This window comes from Branchiostoma lanceolatum, chromosome 16 (assembly GCF_035083965.1).
Source record: "Branchiostoma lanceolatum isolate klBraLanc5 chromosome 16, klBraLanc5.hap2, whole genome shotgun sequence".
NCBI lineage: Eukaryota > Metazoa > Chordata > Leptocardii > Amphioxiformes > Branchiostomatidae > Branchiostoma > Branchiostoma lanceolatum.
The window spans coordinates 11,217,913-11,238,397 of NC_089737.1; the positions used below are offsets into that span (position 1 = coordinate 11,217,913).

General features: G+C 43.2%; 3 protein-coding genes across 3 annotated transcripts; 1 reads left to right on the forward strand and 2 right to left on the reverse strand.

Moving 5' to 3' along the window:
- Positions 1–9: 9 nt before the first annotated feature.
- On the reverse strand, positions 10–8,043 carry LOC136421355 (cytochrome P450 2U1-like). The gene is made up of 4 exons (XM_066408587.1): positions 7,715–8,043; positions 5,092–5,180; positions 3,431–4,387; positions 10–1,020 (listed from the first exon to the last, which is right to left on the reverse strand). The coding sequence occupies exons 1-4, from the start codon at positions 7,990–7,992 to the stop codon at positions 836–838; spliced, it is 1,509 nt and encodes a 502-aa protein (XP_066264684.1). The 5' UTR covers positions 7,993–8,043; the 3' UTR covers positions 10–835.
- Positions 8,044–9,841: 1,798 nt separating this feature from the next.
- LOC136422225 (uncharacterized) lies at positions 9,842–11,797 on the reverse strand. Its single transcript, XM_066409871.1, has 4 exons — positions 11,768–11,797; positions 11,332–11,540; positions 10,767–10,946; positions 9,842–10,212 (listed from the first exon to the last, which is right to left on the reverse strand). Exons 1-4 carry the CDS (start codon positions 11,795–11,797, stop codon positions 10,182–10,184), a joined length of 450 nt encoding a protein of 149 aa, XP_066265968.1. The 3' UTR covers positions 9,842–10,181.
- A 6,049-nt stretch (positions 11,798–17,846) lies between these two features.
- Positions 17,847–19,944, forward strand: LOC136421935 (myogenic factor 5-like). Its single transcript, XM_066409523.1, has 3 exons — positions 17,847–18,432; positions 19,111–19,189; positions 19,442–19,944. Exons 1-3 carry the CDS (start codon positions 17,950–17,952, stop codon positions 19,561–19,563), a joined length of 684 nt encoding a protein of 227 aa, XP_066265620.1. The 5' UTR covers positions 17,847–17,949; the 3' UTR covers positions 19,564–19,944.
- The last annotated feature ends 541 nt before the right edge of the window (positions 19,945–20,485 follow it).

Sequence of the window (20,485 nt, forward strand, 5' to 3'; positions counted from 1 at the left end):
TGTGCCAACTCACGAGAATGACGTTCTCAGTCTGTAATTGTTTATTCAATCCTTTTATCAACAACAGTGTATGTCTAAACCTCAATTATCAAGTTTCATTCTATTACAATGTTCATTTAGTCTATTAATATTATTAGTTGATATTGATTTGATAATACTAGTAGTGTTCATGTATAAATCTTATAATAAATTTAATTTATCAATTCAATGATAATGTTCATTTAGTCTATTGATATCATTATTTGATGTTGATTGCTTTATTAACATTTTTCATTCTATTATTGCAATTATTATCATTCTCATCATATGATATGTGTAGCATAATCTGTAACTTAAGCCGTGTGTGGGTTTCAATACGACAAATCACATTGTAAAAGCATATTTGTTACAATGCAGCGATACATATGTCATCTCTTATAATATATATCTCCAAGAAAAACGATTGATATGATTTTTACTCGACTGTACTTGCACTGATCAACCATGTTCTTCAATAGATTCGCCATCGGCATCTGTGTGATTTGATGTTAAGATTATCAAGAAACGTCTGCACATTAACATGAAATTAGAAAACATGGAAACCACACTATTTTGCCCATTCTAGTCTCTGTCTACTCAAGGAGGTTAACCTCCTTGGTCTACTCTGATCTTTTCTGTTTCTGTCCACAATGGTTTCTGTCGGGCGCTGTTACACATGTGTGATTTAAATTAACCAATTTTCGCGTACTGATGACAACACTATACTGTGATGCCAGACTTTACCATTTCTAATTAAAAGCAAATTGTTCATACATGTTTAATTTAACATTAATTTAAAAATCAATAAAACATCGTGCTAATCATCCCTAGGGACGGCGCAAGTCTGGTAGGCTTTGGGTGCAAGGACAACACCCAAGGAGCCTTCCATCGATGGTGCAGGAGCGCCGTCTGGCAGCTTGAATGTGAAGTGCTGCAGCAAGGTTGCCAAGAAGATGAAAAGTTCCATCTTGGCCAGTTGCTCACCAAGGCACTGACGCCGCCCTAAGAAAGGGAAATGAGGACGAAATTAGAAATGAAATGATATTACAGGCTTGACGAATGTCAAAACTATATTGCCGTCATTGGCGCCCATGGTCGCTGCCATGTTGGATTTTGACGTCATGCAGGCTCCATCTTTTTCCATCAGGAACAATCATAGAACTAGAGTTCCACGACCTCATACCTTCGCCGACTGATGTTAGCCTTTTCGAGTGAATGCTTATCACTCAGTATGTAAATAAGGTCCTCGATTGCATGAATTTCAAGTGATCCTTTTCTCTACACAAAACACAGCATTAAAGTAAAATCTTAGAAAAGAGGGCCATTGTAGCATTTCCTCATATATTATGTAAATGAGGCCATCATGATTTATGTCTGATAACGTCCACATTTGATTATCTCCCAAACGCCACAAGAATGAAATCCCATCATTTACCACTCTGGAATTATAGTAGTTTGTCATAAATTATGCAAATTAGGTATTCGTTTGCATAATTGATATCTATCAATATTCCTCTCTTTCTCGGTTACATGTCACGTGTTTGACTACAATGGAATGCAAGGGTTTGTATACTTTTTCACATCACAGATCCTGATTTGCATGATTCTTATACGATCATGTAAATCATCACTCAAACTATGTACATCCCTACAAATCATGACGATCCGTCATCACCTTCTTGAGTTACTAGTATTCTCTTTCAAAGTTTAAAACAAACCCATACCTATACCTACACGAGTTCTCCCAAGAGTTATGAAAATAATCACTGTAAGAATATTTTTGCTTAATTGGTATCATAACTTTTATCTTTACTACAGAAAATAAGGCAATTTGTTGGCAATGTATTTGCTTCAATTATGCCCATATTTTCATAGTCGACATATCAATCAGACCTCCCTGACCCCAAAACAGAGCCCTGCACCAGGCAAGTAAAGTATCACCTGTGTCCTCCAGGGACGTCTCACAGGGAGCCTGCTCCGGTAAACTAGGTCACCTGTCAGTGCAATTTAACCTGAATAAATAGACTTAAAAATAGCAAATTGAAAGGGAATTGTAGACATTTCCTTATAAATTATGTTAATGAGGCCTTGTCATGCATGATTTTTGTCTGATATTGTTCACCTTTACTTAGCTTCCTAATGATACAAGAATGAAATTCCAATCATTTACTATTGTGGTATTTTCAATTAGTATTTTCTCATTAATTATGCAACATTGGTAGCTATTAGCATTATTGGTATCTATCGATACCGATCTCTTTTTCAGCTATATATGTCACATGTTTGAGAGTCCTATTTTGAAAGGCAGCAGATTTATAAACTTTTCTTGCTAATTATGCAAATTAGCTCCTGATTTGCATAATGAATATTCAATTATGTAAATCATTAATCGAGCTATCTACATACCATAAATCAAGACGATCCGTTGACCATAAGTCTAGTTATTCATGTCCAAAGGTCAAAACAAATAAATTAAAAACACCCGCTGCAGCTTCAAACAAGCCGCTAGAGGGCCCAAACGTGCACAACTTACTTCATGTGGCATGGACTATCTACCACACAAAAATCATGATCGTAGCACTTGCAGAAAATTCGACCTCAAACTTTGAAGCTACACTGCAGTACCCAAAGTACCCGCTAGGAGGCCCATCATCGAACTTGACCTTCCCCTTTAATAAATCTACCTATTCACTAAATATCATGCACAACCATCAACAGCTTCTCGAGTTATCCTGTCAACAAACAAACACGCATACATAAACAGCCCACTGCAGTACCGCAGGAAAATGCCAGGTGACCCATTTTTGAACTTGAGCTTCGTTTTCACAATCTCTACGTACCCACCAAAAATCATGCAGATCCATCATCAATACGTCGAGTTATGTTGTCTACATACAAACACACTAACAAAAAAAGTCCACTGGAGCACTTTAGAAAAACGCAAGGTTAACCATTTTCGAACTTGACCTTCGTTCCCACAACTGCCACTTACCTACCAAAAATCAGCAAGATCCGTCAAAGTTCTCTTGACTTATGATCTCGACATACATACGGACCCACTTTACAGCTGGCGTAACCGATAACATAACCTTACCGCGAATGCATACATTCCCGGCGAAGGTAATGACTTAGCCCAATCAAACAATCACGAGTCATATCAGAAATTCATGACCACAACCATATATTACTTGTTAATTGTATTTCCTATTAATTGCATGCGCCATTCATTAATTATACGGGTTACCTTCATTCGATATTCATCAATAGGTTGTAAATCCCTTATACATGTATATCATGGTTAGCCTGTTAGGGGCATTAACTTCAACATCGAGCGTTTAGTATTACTAACACTTTTCTACGATTGGATGTAATAACCATGGAAATCAAAAAACAACTTGTTAAAATATGTTACCTAGCGAGAATGGAATTAACCATTCTGGACGGACAAGACTTCCATCTTCATCGAGAAACCTATCCGGGTTGAAGGTCTCGGGGTCAGGGGTCACTTCCGGATCCGTCATGGCGGACCACAGGTTCGGGATGACGAAAGTGTTGGCCGGTATGTCGAACCCGCGCAACACTGTTGCAGCGGAGGTAGTATGAGGAAAGAGCGGCACGATAGGTCGGATCCGCTGGATTTCCATTATGGTGGCCTCGGTGTAGGGCAGTTTCCCTCGCTGGGAGAAGGTGGGAGGACTGGCGCCGAACTCTCGGTCGATCTCATCCTGCACTTTTCGCTGCACCTCCAGGTGGCGCGCTAGGTACAGCAACCCCCATTTCAGGGTCGTGGCTGTAGTTTCTGCTCCAGCGATGAACAAATCTCTCACTGTGTTGATCATCCCTATTTCTGAAATGGTGCGGTCCGCTTCATCCGGGGTCTGGTGCTGGGTCTCCATCAAGTACACGTCGATAATGTCCCGGATGTCGGCTGGGTCAAAAGTTTCTTTGTTTTCATTGATCTTTGCTTTGATAAAGTCAACGAGCTCCTTGTCATTTCTGTCTACTTTTTCCAGTTCCTTTCTGACAAAGGGCAACTTGCGCAAGAAGGGGATAGATTTAGCAATGGAAGATCCGGCATTTCCTGCGATCACCGAAATCAGTCGCATGAGCCTCTGGAACTCCATGTCGTTGTATTCGAATCGCTCACCAAACGACATGACGCAAATAACGTTAGAAACGCCATTTGACAAAAGAAGCGACATGTCCGTTGCAGTGCCGTTCTTTTCCGCAAGAACGTCACACAAGGACCGAGCCTCCTCTGTGATTTTGCCCTCCAGACTCCGTTTGCCCATGCCGAACTGACGGAGAGCGGTCAGGCCAATTCGGCGTTTCACCTTCCAATCCTCCCCGTAACGGGCCATGACGATTCCTGCAGGATAAAAATGGAAAAAAAGTTCACTCCGCAATTCGGTTGGGAGTCCATTTTAGATATTTAGATACACAATGTATGTGTTTGGAGGTTCCGAATGAGATTTCAAGTTTCCTTGGCCCTCCCCCCTTGCCAATTGTTTCCCCTGGGCTCTGTCCTCTAAGGATTGGCTCTTCCCCCGCTAAATATCGTACAGTCGCTTAGTTGGAAACATGTCGACAATAAACACAATTTATGGCTTTTTGCAGTGGCGTAATGGCAGGGTGTTTTGGCCCAGAGCATAGGTTCAAATCCCCTGTCAAACCCTGACGTAGAGTCCTTGGGACATGCACTTTTCACTTATTTTCTTTACTTCACTCAGATGAAAATGAGTATCTAGCTTCGGTTAGGGACGTCCCTCGGATAGGACGTTATAAAGGATGGGAGGTCCCGAGTTTGAGGATAGCCACACTTCGAGCACGTAAAAAAAAAACCCACTCTTATTGAGAAGAGTAGGGGACCTTCCCTGTGTGAGTGAATCAGATCAATCTGTCCAGATATTTTCCGTACAAACCTGGTGTGTTACGACATGAGGTGGTTTCCCGGTCATGTAATCGAAACAGACATTCAAATACCATACAGAAAAGTATTGAACCCGGCCATTGCTATACGTCATTTTTTTTCTGCGTGTAAACATCGATATCTCCTCCCTTTCGTATACATACCTGCGTCCTTGAAATGTACTTCGGACATGGGAGGGCGGTCAGAGAATACTTCGGGTTGCTTGACGAGCGCGTCCTGGATAGCCTTGTGCCTGCAGTTATGTCAAATCAACATTATTTTTCTTCTTTTTCATTCACCTATATCAAGACAGGAATAAAGGTAGATAAAAGTAGCCACAGGACAGTACTAAAGCTCTCATAGTGTAAGTTCGATCGAGTTAAGAGTAATCGGTTTTAACAATAAGCTAGTTCGGAGTTGCTACTACGCATGTGCAGTTTCAAAGGTGAAGGCCCCGAGACGTAAACAAAACCCGTTGGGGCGTTGTTATGCTAATCTAGACAATGTGGAGACAAGAACTGTCTGCAAGCCGGGGTAGCAACTCCAAACTAGCTTATATAATGTACCAAACCTCGTTCTACCCACAGCTCCAAAGTAATTTGTAAACTAGAAATAATTAACTGCATCAACACATACGGACAGTTTCGCGTCTATGTACCAGTGTAATCAATCAATCATTCGCAGGCATCAGTGTCTGATGCGCATGCATGGCACACATCGTGCACAGCCACATGATGAAACATCTTGACACTCATGGCGTTCTGTCCCTGGCGCAGCACGGTTTCAGGAAGGGTCTGTCCTGTGAGAGCCAGCTGGTACTCACCCTCCAAGACTTGGCCAACAATCTTGACCATAACAACCAGGTCGATGTCGCGGTGCTTGACTTTAGCAAGGCATTCGACACCGTGCCCCACGAGCGGCTGCTAAGCAAGCTCGAGCACTACGGCATTTCTGACCTTCTTCAGTCTTGGTTTAGGGCCTTCCTAACAGAGAGAACCCAGAGGGTTGTCTTTGACGGCGGAACATCTAAAGCTGTCAGGGTCACCTCTGGAGTCCCTCAGGGTACAGTGTTAGGCCCTTTGCTCTTTCTACTGTACATTAACGACCTCCCCAGCTCCGTAGATTCACACGTTCGATTATTTGCCGACGATTGCTTGATTTATCGAACTATCAGCACGCCTTCTGACGCACAAGGTCTACAGTCTGATCTTGATGCGCTAACAGATTGGCAAAATCGTTGGCTTATGTCGTTCAATCCCTCTAAATGCCACATCCTCCATATCACCCGTAAAAAGCACCCCATCCTAACCCAGTACTCCCTAAGTGTAGAAGCCCTCACCGGTGTCAAGTCCCACCCCTATCTTGCATTTGGAGTACAACTGTCCAACGATCTGCGGTGGGACACCCATATCAACTACGCCACTAGCAAAGCCGGCAGGGTACTAGGGGTCATTCGGCGCAATTTGACCCATTGTCCATCTAGGGTCAAGGCCACTTGTTACAACGCGCTGGTGCGGCCCCACTTGGAATATAGTGCCACCGTCTGGGACCCGTACACCACCAAAGGGATACAGGCGGTGGAGGCCGTCCAGCGCAGGGCCGCCCGAGTGACTCTGAATGACTACCGGCAGACTAGCAGCGTGACACAAATGCTCAATGACCTGCAGTGGACCCTTCTCTCTGAAAGGAGGAGGAACGCCCGCCTCACCTTTTTCTATAAGCTAGTTAATAACCTCATCAATATTAATACAGATAGTCTACTGAAACCAGCTCAGGGGCGCACCCGGGGAAGCCACACGCTCAAATTTCAACCTCTTTACGCCCGAACTGACTCCTACAAATATTCATACTTTCCCCGCACCATACCCGAGTGGAACGCCCTGCCTGGCGCGGTTGTTACGGCTCCCACCGTTGAGTCTTTCCGCGCCAGGCTGGAGGCCTGCCCGCCTTAGCCTGGGACCTCCTCCCCCCCTACTTTGCCCCTAGCGGGGTTATCTGGGGGTATTTTTGTTGATGTTGATGTTGATGATGGCGGCTACAGACGTGCATAGGGCTCGCCAGGCTGGTCTGCTCTAATACAATCCAGTGTAATCTAATCCAGTGTAATCGGTCGGTGAAAATTGCAAGAAGTTGACATAATTGGCAGGAGTGAACAATGTATGTTGTTATTGAGTACTCCTTCTGTCAGGAAGATTACGTCTTTATATTTTTGAATGATTTCTCTCTTTTTGTGACCCTTTTCTTAGCACTCTAGCAGAATTCCAAGATTGTGCCTTCAATAGTGTTCAATTCGGCGGTATTGAAGCGCCTAGCGCTAGCAATCCATGACGGTACTGTAACCTTAGAACTGCCTGGCCTATATCTATATCTACATATGATACCTCCAAATAGCCAGTGGCAAAGTAGGGGCGGAGTTGAGGTCCCGGGTTAAGGCGGGCAAATAAGATGGCTAAACCGCAAATAAGATGGTGACCTAAATAACGGTGTCATAGTCCAAAGATGGCGGCGCCCCTCGATATTCGGACGAGCTTTAGATAGGTTTTACTATCGCTAACCTGTAAGACACAATTTTTTTCTCCTTTTTTTGATACCAAATCTGAAGGTCTACGCCCTGTACTGTCTCATCAATTTCTGACAAATTGGTTCAAACTGGACTCTGAGCGTATGCCTGTTTTAGTGACCTTTGCCCTGTACTGTAATAAGATGGGTCTTGTTGTTTCCAACCTGGCCCCACCCCAACATCATTTACTGTCGTTGTATGCATGCACAAGTACATGTCAAACCTACCCATTCAGCACGACAACCAGCTTGTTGGCGATCCTCACACAGAAAACATCCCCGTACTGCTGCCGCCAGGCGGCCAGGTTGGATAACAGGTGGCTCGGGCGGAAGCTGAGCAGGTTGCCGAGTAGGGGCAGGCCCCTGGGGCCGGGCGGAAGGTTCTTCTGCCGACTACCTGCGCCCAGGAGCCAGTAGGTCGTCAGGAAGGCCAGGACGAGAACCAGGGCGGACTGTAGGGTCAGGTTAGCGAGTAAACCGCTTATAACAACCACAAATGACTCCATCCTTACAGCGTTGTTATTGGCAATGAATACTGTAAACCTTTGCTTATTCTACTGTCATATGATAATCACCTGAGGAGGATTCGGATTGTCCGACTTTACTCGGGGGGGGGGGGGGACCGGGAAGGGTCGCACCGTGGATTCAGATTGACGGGCAACTCGCTGACGAACGCCTCGACAGATGATATGTTAACCCTAGATATATCAGTTCTTAGATATGATTCAACAAGCACAGAACAGCTTTAATTTCATCTATCGCAGATGCATATTTATCTGACGAGCCTAACGCACAGGCCACACATTCACTGCACGGAAATATGTTATAGTTCAAAGATCAGCGTCCGGACGGATTATGGTGACGTTTATCTTATGCTGTTTGCAATTTTTATCGATGAAGGAAGAAAATATATGTAGCATAAATGGGAAAAATGCCACCTATCATCAGTACAAAAAGAAACCAGAAAATAAAAAGGAAAACAAAATAAAGCAAATAATCAAAGATATTTTTTAAAACCAAGTGCTAAACAATGCAGCGATATATCGGTCACCTCTTATAATATATGTATCAAAGAAATATGTTAACTATGAATTTCACTTGACTGTACTTGTACGGATTAACTATATAATCCAATAGATTTACCATCGGAATTTGAGTGATCTAATGTTGACATTATCAAGAAATGTCTGCACAATATCATAAGCTTTTTTTTTCAAATTAGGAAAAGCACACTGTTTTTCAGATGCTAGTCTCTGTTTACACTGATGTTCTCCTTCTGTCGTGCGATGTTATACATGTATATGAGAAATTCCAATCTCTACTAGTAGAGTTCCGGATTCTACACTAGAGATTGGAATTCTTCTAGTGAAACGGATTTGTCCGACTTTACTCGGGGGCGGGGGACACAGGTGAAAGCTCGCTGACAGCGGGGGCCACTCGCTGGCGAAAGCTTCCACAGACAGCCGTGAACATGTCGACGTCATTTTTCGAATGTGATTATAAAAGTGATAATAAACAGAACAGCTTTCATCCAACCAAAGATACTATATATATATATATGACGATCCCAACGCAACCGCCTGATATTTGTAACTTATTAACCCGACTAGATCACGCTTCTAGATCACGGCCCTTATGCGCTCCATTGCCTACCTGTCGTTGGATGCCATGGGAACATCCTAAGCCTGTCGATTTATGCATATGTGCTACATGGACCAATCACTGTAAAGGGAGAAATGTTCGCGATGGTTTTATGTTCACGGTTTTCGCTTTGTCCTCCTCACTGCAAACTTAAAACCAGCGCGAAAATTCCCCTTCAAACAATAAAACCCTGCATGACAGTTTTAACCGCGAACATAAAGGGGAAAACAGCGCCAGCACTCCATTTTGTCCCTACCGCGAAATCGAATCCCCGAAAACATTTCCTCTTGTACAGTATTGCCAGACGAGACAACTGTTTGTTACCATTGTGTCTGGGCTGTGGTGTTCGGTTTCGAGAGTAAGTGACTGGGACAACTAAGCTCCTATTTGACTGATTTTCATTGTATTAAGAATCCTTAGTTGAACTTTCGGTGACTCTTGGAAAGGGAATCAGAGGTGAACAGGCACAAGCTTTTAGAGAGAAGGCCCAATCTTGCCGTGACAGCGAGAGATTGTGTAACACAGGCTACCAGATCGGAAAAACAGTGTCATAGTTCAAAGGTCAACGTCCGGACGTGTTATCATTGTGTTTTTTCTCCTATCGATAAAGGACTTTCCACGAAGAAAAGAAAAATAAAAGAATTGCAAGATTAAAATGCCGCCTATTACTAGTACAAAAGGAAAATAGGAAATAAAGGAAAATAAATCGAACACTTCTTCTGCAGACGTTTTAATGTCTTACAAATCAAGTGGGTATTACAACAGGTGTCTACAGCTCGTTTGTTGTAAATCCAATAACTGTAAAACATCTGAGTCTGCAGAAGCCGTTAAGATGTCCGTTGTATGCAGTCATCACTTTTGCCGTACTTGTAATCAAACATTTGTTGTGGTAACCACGACGAACGACTATAGCGTTAATACGACAGTATGTTATCTCCATTTTTGATAGAACGATCTGATCTGCCTTCACCTCTCACTACCATGTTGAGAGAACAATTAATGTGGACACGGTTTCACCTACAATGGAAAGCCCCGTATGTTGTGTTGGAGACCGTCACCCTCTGCGTGCACGTGAGTCTGCCCATCTGTGAAGACAAAAAAGCGTCTCAAATCTGCTTCATGTGCTACCAACACTTCTATCTACACGTGCTAGGTCACCAAAGCAAATAGAAAATTAAGACTATAGGACTTCTAGAAAAAGAATTTACACATTTCAGTCATAATCAGCAAAGCGATGTCCCGCATTCTACCTAAATTTGTTGTGAGATCTTGTGATGAGCCAAGAGACTGTAATTTAGTGTGCAGGCTACCATGCTAACCTGTTTCCACACAATGTGGTGACGCGTTCATGTCTATTTTATGTGTCATGTCCAATTGCAAATGACTTGTGTAGCAAGGGGTTAAAATATGATTATCGTCAACAACGCAAAAAGTAAGAGTCGCGGCGGCTCGTGGGAGAAAGGGATGATGGGTAATCACGTGACCATTGGGGCTCATGAGAGAAATAGATGACGGGTAATCACATACATATGAAGTTTGGTCATGGGAGATCACGTGGCCATTGGGGCTCATGGGAGAAAGGAAAGATGGGAAATGACGTGACCATTGGGGCTCATGGGAGAAAAGGAAATGACGTGACCTGCGGTATGTGCACGCCTCGTACTGCTTCCTGGTCATGTCCCTCTGCCCGTCCAGCCAGTCCAAGTCCTGGTGGTGCTGGAACAGGCGGCGCTCCGAGAAACCTATCCGGGTGTCGTACTTCAGGATCAGCTGTCGCAGCGACCCGCAGCTGTAGTCAGGAACGATGTAGTCAAAATATCTAGTTGAAACGGAGAGATTCAAACCACATGTTAACTTTTACAGTCAAGAAAAAGCCATATGAAGTTTCGTATGAAGGTTAATTTCTAGTTTGTAGAAGACCCTGTAAGATGAATGTAACTGTCGATCCAATACTGTGAAAATTTGTATTTACCAAAAATTGTTGAAATAGAATGATCCATCCCTCATAAACGTCGCTTTATGAACACTTGACTCAAGCCACTCCGAGCTGTGTTGTGTGTGAGGAGTGTTGTGCTGCTCAAGTGGAGTTTTCCTACTAGAAAACTCAAAGTCGACCAAAAAACGCGTGTGTAAATCGTACCATAGTCTAGAATGTATTACAGCACATAGGTTAATTTACATATGTATAATGTCCCGAGCCGTACCTGGCGCAGTCCCTGAACTGCTTGTTGAGAATGCCCCTTTCCTTCTCCAGGATCTGGAGGTACTCTTTCTCGGCCTTAGCCTCGGCTCGTAGGTTCCGTGTGACGCTGTCGTAGGCCACTAGTCGTGACCGGATACTGGGGCACCTGCGGTCCGTGCTCCTCACCCTGCGGTGCTGCGGACCGAGACTAAGGTCAAGGTCGTCTTTTGCCTGAAAATCATACCATCAGCGCTCTATGACACATGTAGTGTAGCTTTATGTACTCTCCGACTAATTTTTACTTGTTTTTAGGCGATTTGTCGGGGTTTCTATTTTTTCCTGTTTTCTTTATGTCGTCAAGCCAACCTTGGCCACACAAGGAAAAAACAAACAAAACAGCGAGTACAAAACCCGACAAAAACGGCTTAAAAACACGTGAAAACCAGCCGGAGCCGAACCTCTGCTTGGAGAGTAGCTCTATGATCCATCGTTGCCATACTCTACTTTCTGATTTGTCTCAAAATTCCTACAATGGTGCGATGGTCACAACACGATTTATCCATAATGTTTCTTCTTGAGATATTCTTTACAATATATTTCATGTCAATTTCATGTATCTACCTGTGAATTTGGCGACTACCCCAGGGATCCTTTCTGGATCATTCTGGTCTACTCCTTACCATTTTACTGTTTCTAGACGTAAGATATAATATAACAGACCTTCACTATAGTGGTAACACTAGCAATCAACTTTTATGGAAAGTTGCCAAGTATATCCTAAACGATCTAATAATCAACAATCCTTCACGTTTGAGTTCATCGAACTTTGACATTGTACGATCAATATGGCGGCCGTGATTCCGCCTGTGGTTTCCTTTCTGAAAACTCCTGACAAACTTGTCTGCGCTGAATCACTCTGTTAGCCTGGGTGCCATCCAGTTACTACCATGTACCAGGGCTCCTACACCCGCTACCCTGAAAAACTTTTTTTTTTTCAGGGTAGCGAGTGTAGGAGCCCCGGTAGTCACCCAGGCTACATTTGTATAACTCTGTTGGCTGACCCTCTAAATGATGGCATGTGGTGTCTGTCAGTGTCTGTACTGCAAGGTCTATAATGGTCTACAATGCATAAAATACGATCAACAGATATATGTAGCATGAAGGCATGACCCGAAAAGGAAGGGATAAGAATGTTCGAATTTTTTTGTTTCAATTGGAAACAGGAAATATACGGAACTGTGACAAGTCAGCAAACCGCTCATATACACACAAGTACGCACACGAATTACGGTACAAAGTACAAACCACCAACAAAAATGTCCAACATATACGGAAACCGCTTATATGTACACATATAAAGAATTAAATTATTTACAAACCACCAACTGAAATTCGCTACAGTATTCCAACCTTAATTACTTTAACCTGAAGCTGCCAAAACGACCTTTCACAACAACTAGAATTAGAAGCCTAACCCAGTAAGTATGTTACTACACGCTTACCTTTTCAGGAATATTACGGCTCTCGACCAAACAAAGCATACAGCAGACGACATAGAATTTCCCGAACATTTTTACAAGGAATTCTTCGCCCCTCTGCCTCACGAATGTCTGCACCAAACTGCAGTGGAAACAGAGACGCCCTGCCGGGAGTTTGCAGTTCCCTTGTCGTTGATAACCTCAAATATTTGAACTCGAGTCCGGAGCCAGATGTTTCCAATGGGAGAGGTCTACTGCTGTCAACCTTGTAGATTATAAACAGTGAGCTGCGTAGGTGTCGCCATGGCAACGGGGGTTTCTTTACTTCCCGTGAGCCATGGATAGGCCCCATCTATGTTATTAGTGAAAATATATGTTGAAGGTATATATAGGTCTGTTGTCAAAAAGCTACATGTCAATACTAGAGATTGGCGACCACATACATCCGCCGATATAATATTTTGTTTGGAAAAGACTATGGAAAAGACTGGAAAATCGACTGCCTGCCGCGTCTTCGATTGCTCAAGTCATGCTATGCTCCAAGTTCTACTATTGTTTCCCAGTCGCATTATAGCGGATGATTACAAGTAACGATAGGGGGGCTGACATGATCTCAGATCAGCTGCATAGTGTCGGTTGGCTCGAGAAGTGACAGATTCCGGAGAAGACCAGCTCGACAGCGTCCTCTTGCGAATTAGTTTAGAAACGCAGGGGCACGTCGACGGAAGCCCGGGATAGCATGAACCTCTAAAATCGTAGCATCGATACAGATACAATGCGTTATGACGTGATTGTTTTTGCAGTTTTTTACGTTCTAACTATAACTGTGCATTTTCACAGCTTTGGCGCGTTTCTTTTGGCAGAGTCTACCATATACTGATTGGTAGCTCTTCATTGCTATCTTTTGTTCCGCTCTACCACCCAAGGGACAGCCCTATTGTGTCATCAGCACAGGATGTCACTACTTACCGCTAACAAGACGAGGCGTCACCGTCAACCGTATCATAATCTAATCTCCAAGCAGATGTAGCAGTCGGGCTTGTTTTAGGCGTACTTGTCGGTGCTTCGTACGTTTTTCTTCATGTCCACGTTTTTTTTACAGATACCCTCCTGCCTGTCAAGAACGCAGACCTCCATAAACACGTACAAAACACCGGTAAATGAGCTTAGGTCAAGCTTGACTGCTAAACAAACAAATATCTGCTTGAAGATAAATCGTAATGAAGACTGATCGTAATCTGACCTCAGAAGCCGACTCGGCCCTCTGAAGTCTGCGCATGCCCTAATAAGGACTTGATCCTAATGGATTGGATTAAGGAGAGCTTAAAAGGAAAAACATCTTGAAAGCTCGTCAAGATGTAGCGGATTAGATCTGAAGGAGAACGACTGATGATGACGTCTTTCCTTTTAAGAAGTTGAATGATTTCTTGGCGATGTTGAAAGATATTCAAATCTTTGATGTCCGTTTCTTTTGTTGTATGTACATGTACGTACGAAATTAAGAGATTGCAAAAGCAGTTTTGATTACACGTTACAGGAGAGCTATATCATGGGCTATAGGGATATAGGTCCCGGCCCCCTCAAAAGCCACCAGTCAATGTGCAGAGGCAAAAGTACATAGGACAAGGCGAGAACGCAGTGTCTTTCTGATTATGATGATTTGTTTTTAGTTTTGCTTTTTCATTCTTTGTCTCAGCTGCTGCAATGTATATCTACTTAGCCTAAAGAGACTTATTTGTCTCATGATCAGTCCTTTTGAAAATTACGGGGGGACCATGAGAAAGCTGTAATCCATGTGAAAACTTTCTCGTCTTCTGGGAACTTAAGTTTTCTTATTTGGCGAACCTCTGTGTCAGAACAATCGGAGACATGTTTGTTTCAGTACAGTCAGGCTTCTGAAAATTTACGAGTCATGAGCACCATGAGAAAGCTGTAATCCATGGGAAAACTCTCCCGTCTTCTGGGACTAAAGTTTTCTTATTTGGCAAACTTCTGTGTCAGTACGATCGGCCTCACGGTGGCTCCAGGGCGGGGAGACGCCCGGCGGCCTTTCAAGTCAACTCACCGTGAAAGTTTCTCACACTCCCGTGCCGGGGAGTGAAGACCGTTGGTAATGAGAACACGATGTCCGCCTCACAACGTATGGCCACTTCCTTGTGTGGATCCTTGATGAAGTTATGAGAAAGTTACGACCGTAAGAATCCCACGACACCGAGAATTGAGACAACAATATGTCCCAAAGAGTAACTTGGATACATGTACTACCATAATGACTGATGATGACCTTATACATAGCCACTGCTACACTGATATATAAATATATATATATATATAGATCAGTTGTACAGGTCACCTTTTTCGTGTTGTCTTTCGAATTCCGACAAACTGTAGTTGTACAAGAAGGAATGTTGACATTGTAGGTTCTGACAGGCTGTTCACCTCTGCTTGGAGAATAGGAGCTGGTCTCTGTAGTGTAGGCCCTGGAAACAGTCGACTGGCATCCAGGCTGGTAACAGATTTCTTGAGTTGCTAAAAATGCCAAAATTGGCCAAATAGACTTTAAGATTTGCCAGAGGAGTCAGCCGGTCAAACCCATGAGCCTGGCGATCGAAGCGTCTAATATTTGCCTACAATGTCCAGTATTACGTAGCATTTTATTACCTAGCATTCCACGAGGGATTTCTTATTAAATATACTGTATAAACTTTTATACTTGCAGTAAGGTGTGATACATTCATGGCAGAGCCTATAGAATTGCCACTTTTCTTTCACAGTCTCGCGGTAAGCTAAAACTGTGCAGTTTTACAGTGAGGCCCTTTCTGTGTATTGGTGCCCCCAGTGGTTTTATGAATATTGACCTCGTCAGAAAACGATTCACACGTCCATGGGAACCAGAGATTTTCCCAGATAACGTCATTAACCAATTATCCCTCATATCCGAACTGTGCTATCGCTGCACTAGCCTATCTATTAGCTAGTAATTAGCTATGAACCTAAAGAGGTCAAAATCAAACCTCCTTGCATGCACAAATGACACGAACTCTATGAAAAAATAACAGCAGAAGGACGAACAGCTATACAGCTATACAGAAGAGAATAGATCATTGATCATAGATACACTGAATCAAGAAAAATACTGACTTCCCCTTCTTTATCAAGTTCAAATATGAGCGTTTGTCTTTTTCTCCTTTAATTGAAGGAAATAAAAATATACATATGATATATATAACGATAAATACCTCGTTTTCATTGTTGTAAGTGCTTCTTTCGCAGTGAATGTGTATGAAATCACTGATTATCATTTCTTAACAGAATTAAGATGCTTCTTGGGGTTAAGAAGTTTTGAAGATGATATCAGTGTACATATATGGTGTATATTTTTACAGTGGTAATGAGAGAATAGATTGTTATGTCTAAATATTTGTTTTGGGACCACATACATTGTAGACCCTCTATCCATAAATTTGACGTTCTCAATGGCTTCTGCCGAAATTCAATCAACCTGTTGCATTACTTTAGTTTTGCTAGAAAAAAGCTGTTTTTTGCAATGTAATAAAAATTTGAGAAAAGCGAAGAAACGCGTACATCTGGGTAAGTTTTCCTAGAGACCAGTCGTGTCCAGGTGCAGGCCCTGCCGTCTGTGGAACACATCCGGACCCAGACATGCCGGCGCCCGGCGAGCCTTTTAAAATGGAAATTCTCTCGAGCCGGGAAGCGAGAGGCGAAAATTCTTCTCTCAGCATGATGATGCTTTCATCACTCACCCGTTTACCGATGGTGTGAGGGGGTATGGGGTCGTGGTTGGGTCAAGTACACGCTGGCTTTATTCAACCTCTAACGTCAACAATATATTCTAGTCACCTCACAGTCATGCCAGTTTTCAAACTGCCAAATGTCAAACATCGCTAAAGTCAATCCATTGTGCCTGCGTATAGACACTTCCTGTGGTGCAATATAAGAAGTATCCGCAAGAGGCGTTGTTGCATTTACCGTCCGTAGACCATATTTGGCCCCAAAATGCTACTTCTATGGAAACAACGTTTTAAATATTAAACAAATAAACGTACATGTATTTTTAGCTGCTTGAATTCCATAACAAAACGTATTAAGCTGTACTTTAAAGGCGATTGTCAGGTAGTTTAGTTGACCTAGTTTTTCTAAATTGGAGTAAGATGTTGCGCGGTGGTTCCGTGCCCTTTTGAACAGCCCCTCCCCTCCACACGTCCACTCCAGTACAGAAGTCCCGTACCTTTCATGTGCAGGGACCGTGACGTCATGTGCAGGTACCGTGACGTGTTCTCACTCTACTCACGACAGGACGGGAGGAGGGGAACGCAAAATGTGATTTCAACATGCTGGAAATTCTCTAAATTCTCCTGTAGAGCAGGATAGACCCGTAATTCTCCTGTAGAGCAGGATAGACCCGTCCGTAGTGACAGTTTACGATGCCGGTTCATGTCATTATCTTATAGACACTTTCTTTGTTCATCTTTTATGATTATTGAATTAAGGGTATTACGTCATACATTTTGAAACACCGTTTCATAGTGAAAATCCCATATTCCAGAAATACTCGTCATTTGATGATGGGCAAATGATTTGCTGTAGAAAAAAGCGTTTCTTTGATGGTTAATGAATTAGGGGCATTACGTTATACATTTAGAACACCGTTTCTCAAGTAAACCCCCTTTTTCTGATACAGGTAGATAGCAAAATATGTGATGTTGGCATGTACAGGTGAACTTGAAAGCACATTCTAGCTCTCCAAGATCCTCTAAATGTTCAGATAGTTTTTTATAGGAGAAATCGTCGTTGTTGTCACCATAAGACAGCATCAATTTTTTTGTCTGATTTCCGTGTCCTGCGATCGCGGTCTGCCACCCAAGTCGGTTTTGGGTCTTACGGTGCGATTTTCCTCGGCGGGGGGAACGATGTCCTACCGAGACAGCTTTGCCCTTCGATCGGTTCTCCAGCGGGAATACCACCGGGCCGACAGGAGCGCCTCATGAATATTCAACACCTTGTAAGGAGGAGCTTCAAGAATCCCCTGGTGAGGAGGGCGGATATAAAGGCAGACCTGCCCTCCTTTAAACTCACACGTGGACTCTTGTTGACAACACGACTCTTCCTTCCTTCACTTCGTCTTCCACACTTTCTCCAAGATGAACTACACAGAGCTGAGCAGCTGTCGGTTCCAGTTCGACACGTCCTACCAACAACCACCGCACCAGGGCTTGGACATGTTCGGCAGCCTGCAGGTCCCCGCCCCGATGGAACCGTACGGAGGCTACGGTGAAGCCGCCGGGCACGCACCGGCACCGCCGGCGTCTGATCACGGGCCCGGGCGGTGTCTGATGTGGGCCTGTAAGACGTGTCGGAGCAGGAAGGCGTCCCGACACGACAGGAGGAAGGCCGCCACCATGAGGGAGAGAAGACGGCTCGTCAAGGTGAACGAGGCGTTCGAAGTGCTGAAGAAAAAGACGCACATGAAGCCGAGCCAGAAGACACCCAAGGTGGACATCCTCCGGAACGCCATCTCCTACATCGAGCAGCTGCACCAAACTCTGCGGGACGGTCAGGAGAACTCGGCGGGACGGAGCGCGGACTCGCCCGCAGCCAGCCCCGGGGCATGCTCCGACGGAATGGTGAGCAAACATGTCTTATTTCTCGGCAAAATGAAAGGGTCTGTCACATTAATGTGAGTATGTTTTAGAAAGGAGGAATACTATCAAATACCCTTCAACCCTTTTTGTGAAAAGTTGGGAGGGGGGTAGATATTGTTTAGCTTTTATGTGATCAAAACTTGTCACCGTTATCGCTACCCCCTGTTATAAAATGTAGTACTTCATATATGTTCAAACCCATATCCCGCAAGTATCAAGTGTCGTAGCACACACTATCTATATTGCTTGTAGGGACAAAGGGGGATACTTTTTTCTCACTAGCACTGCTTCACTTGCATTTATTTGTTAGTTTCAACATTCTTTTTAGACTTAGGAAACAATGCCATGTACTGTATGTTTGACTACGAATCTTACATTTTTCACTGGCTTTGATGGAATATACGTAACTACTTAGAACTCTTTATGAACCTGATCTTTCCGGATAGACATATTCAGATACACGTGTGTGTGTGTGACTCTTGTCAACGTGCCAAGATGGTACCGCCGGTATTGTAGGGATAGCGTTTTCAAAAACATGGCATGCTATCTTTGAGTATTGTTATACCGCCCGTAGGATTTAACATCAATCTAATTTCTCTGGGATAATTTTTTTTGTAAGAAGATGATATATGAAACTTAATTTTGTCATTTTTCTTGCAGACTGCGAGCAGTCCCGGAAGTGTGTGGTCAGATACATCCGGGAACTTCCTCGGCGAAGAGAACATGGCGTCCTTTGAAGGTGAGACCGTTAGTTTTTTTGCATTTCTTGCTTTAAGCAATGAGTTTTAGCATCGACTATAAACTCCTTGGACTCTAGAATGTTTTTTGAATCCTGGAAAAGAACCACACAAAACTGAAGTTATAGAAATACAAATGTATGGATATAAATACAATGTACATAATGTCCAAAAACTTCTACTTTTGTTGTGATGACATTAATGATATTCTGTATGAACAATATGTAATCATGACGTATCGTTCTGACCACCAGGTTGTGACGTCACCTCTACATGGACCTCCGCGTCCTGTCTGGACAGCCTCTCTCTCGTCGTACAGAACATCTCCGCATTCGCAGCCCAAGATTCGCACCAAGTCTACAGCCAACAGAGATAGGGACACCGTGCCAAATCCATATTTAAGATTTATATGTATATATTGAATTGATATTGCCATGCAAGGCAAGGCAATGCATGTACATATATGTGTTGCGTCCAAAGCCCACGAAGAACTGTCCTAAGTGCATAAATGTACGTTTCCAAACCTAACCAATAAAAAGGTGGGATAGCTTTATGGATCTTGTGGTAACGTTATATATATGTCCAACCTGTGCATAATAGCTTTGTTAAGACCAGCCTTCTTTCAGCCTAGAGAGCACGTCGTTCTAAGATTACTACAGAAACACTTTGTGTAAATTTGCATTGATATATTTTGTAATACTTCGACGACCAAATTGTAAAAAGCATTTTTTCTACAAAATACATTAATATCATGGAATTTGGTGCAAGCATCATTTCTCTTGTGTGTGTGTTTGTGTGTGTGTGTTTGTGTGTGTGTGTGTGTGTTTGTGTGTGTGTGTGTGTGTGCGTGTGCACGTGTAGCTGTCACGGTGTGTATATCCAACTTAGGGGTAGGTTTAGAGGTGTCTTTAAAATGAATATCACTAGTATTGAGCATGCTCTTGACCAAGGTGCGTCCGGTCATTTCACAAAACATGCTTGCGGCGTATCCTGAGTTAATCTACGTTTTGTGATAACAGCCCAATTTTTCAAAGTACTTAAGTATGATGATAATTTCTGGAGTACTTTGTACATGTATTTTCAAAACCCCCCAAAAAGCATGCTTTGCGCCTAGTTTAAACACGGATACGTCAGCTAGCGTAAACAATGCATCTATTTTACCCGATGCAAAACAAAGAGTGACTTTTAAAGACTTCATCTTATCGGAATTTCAAGACAAGGAAGTTCCTGACTTGCGTCCAAATGATGAGTCCGATAAATCGTCCTGACAGGGTGAGACTTCGGGCAAGAACGCCCCC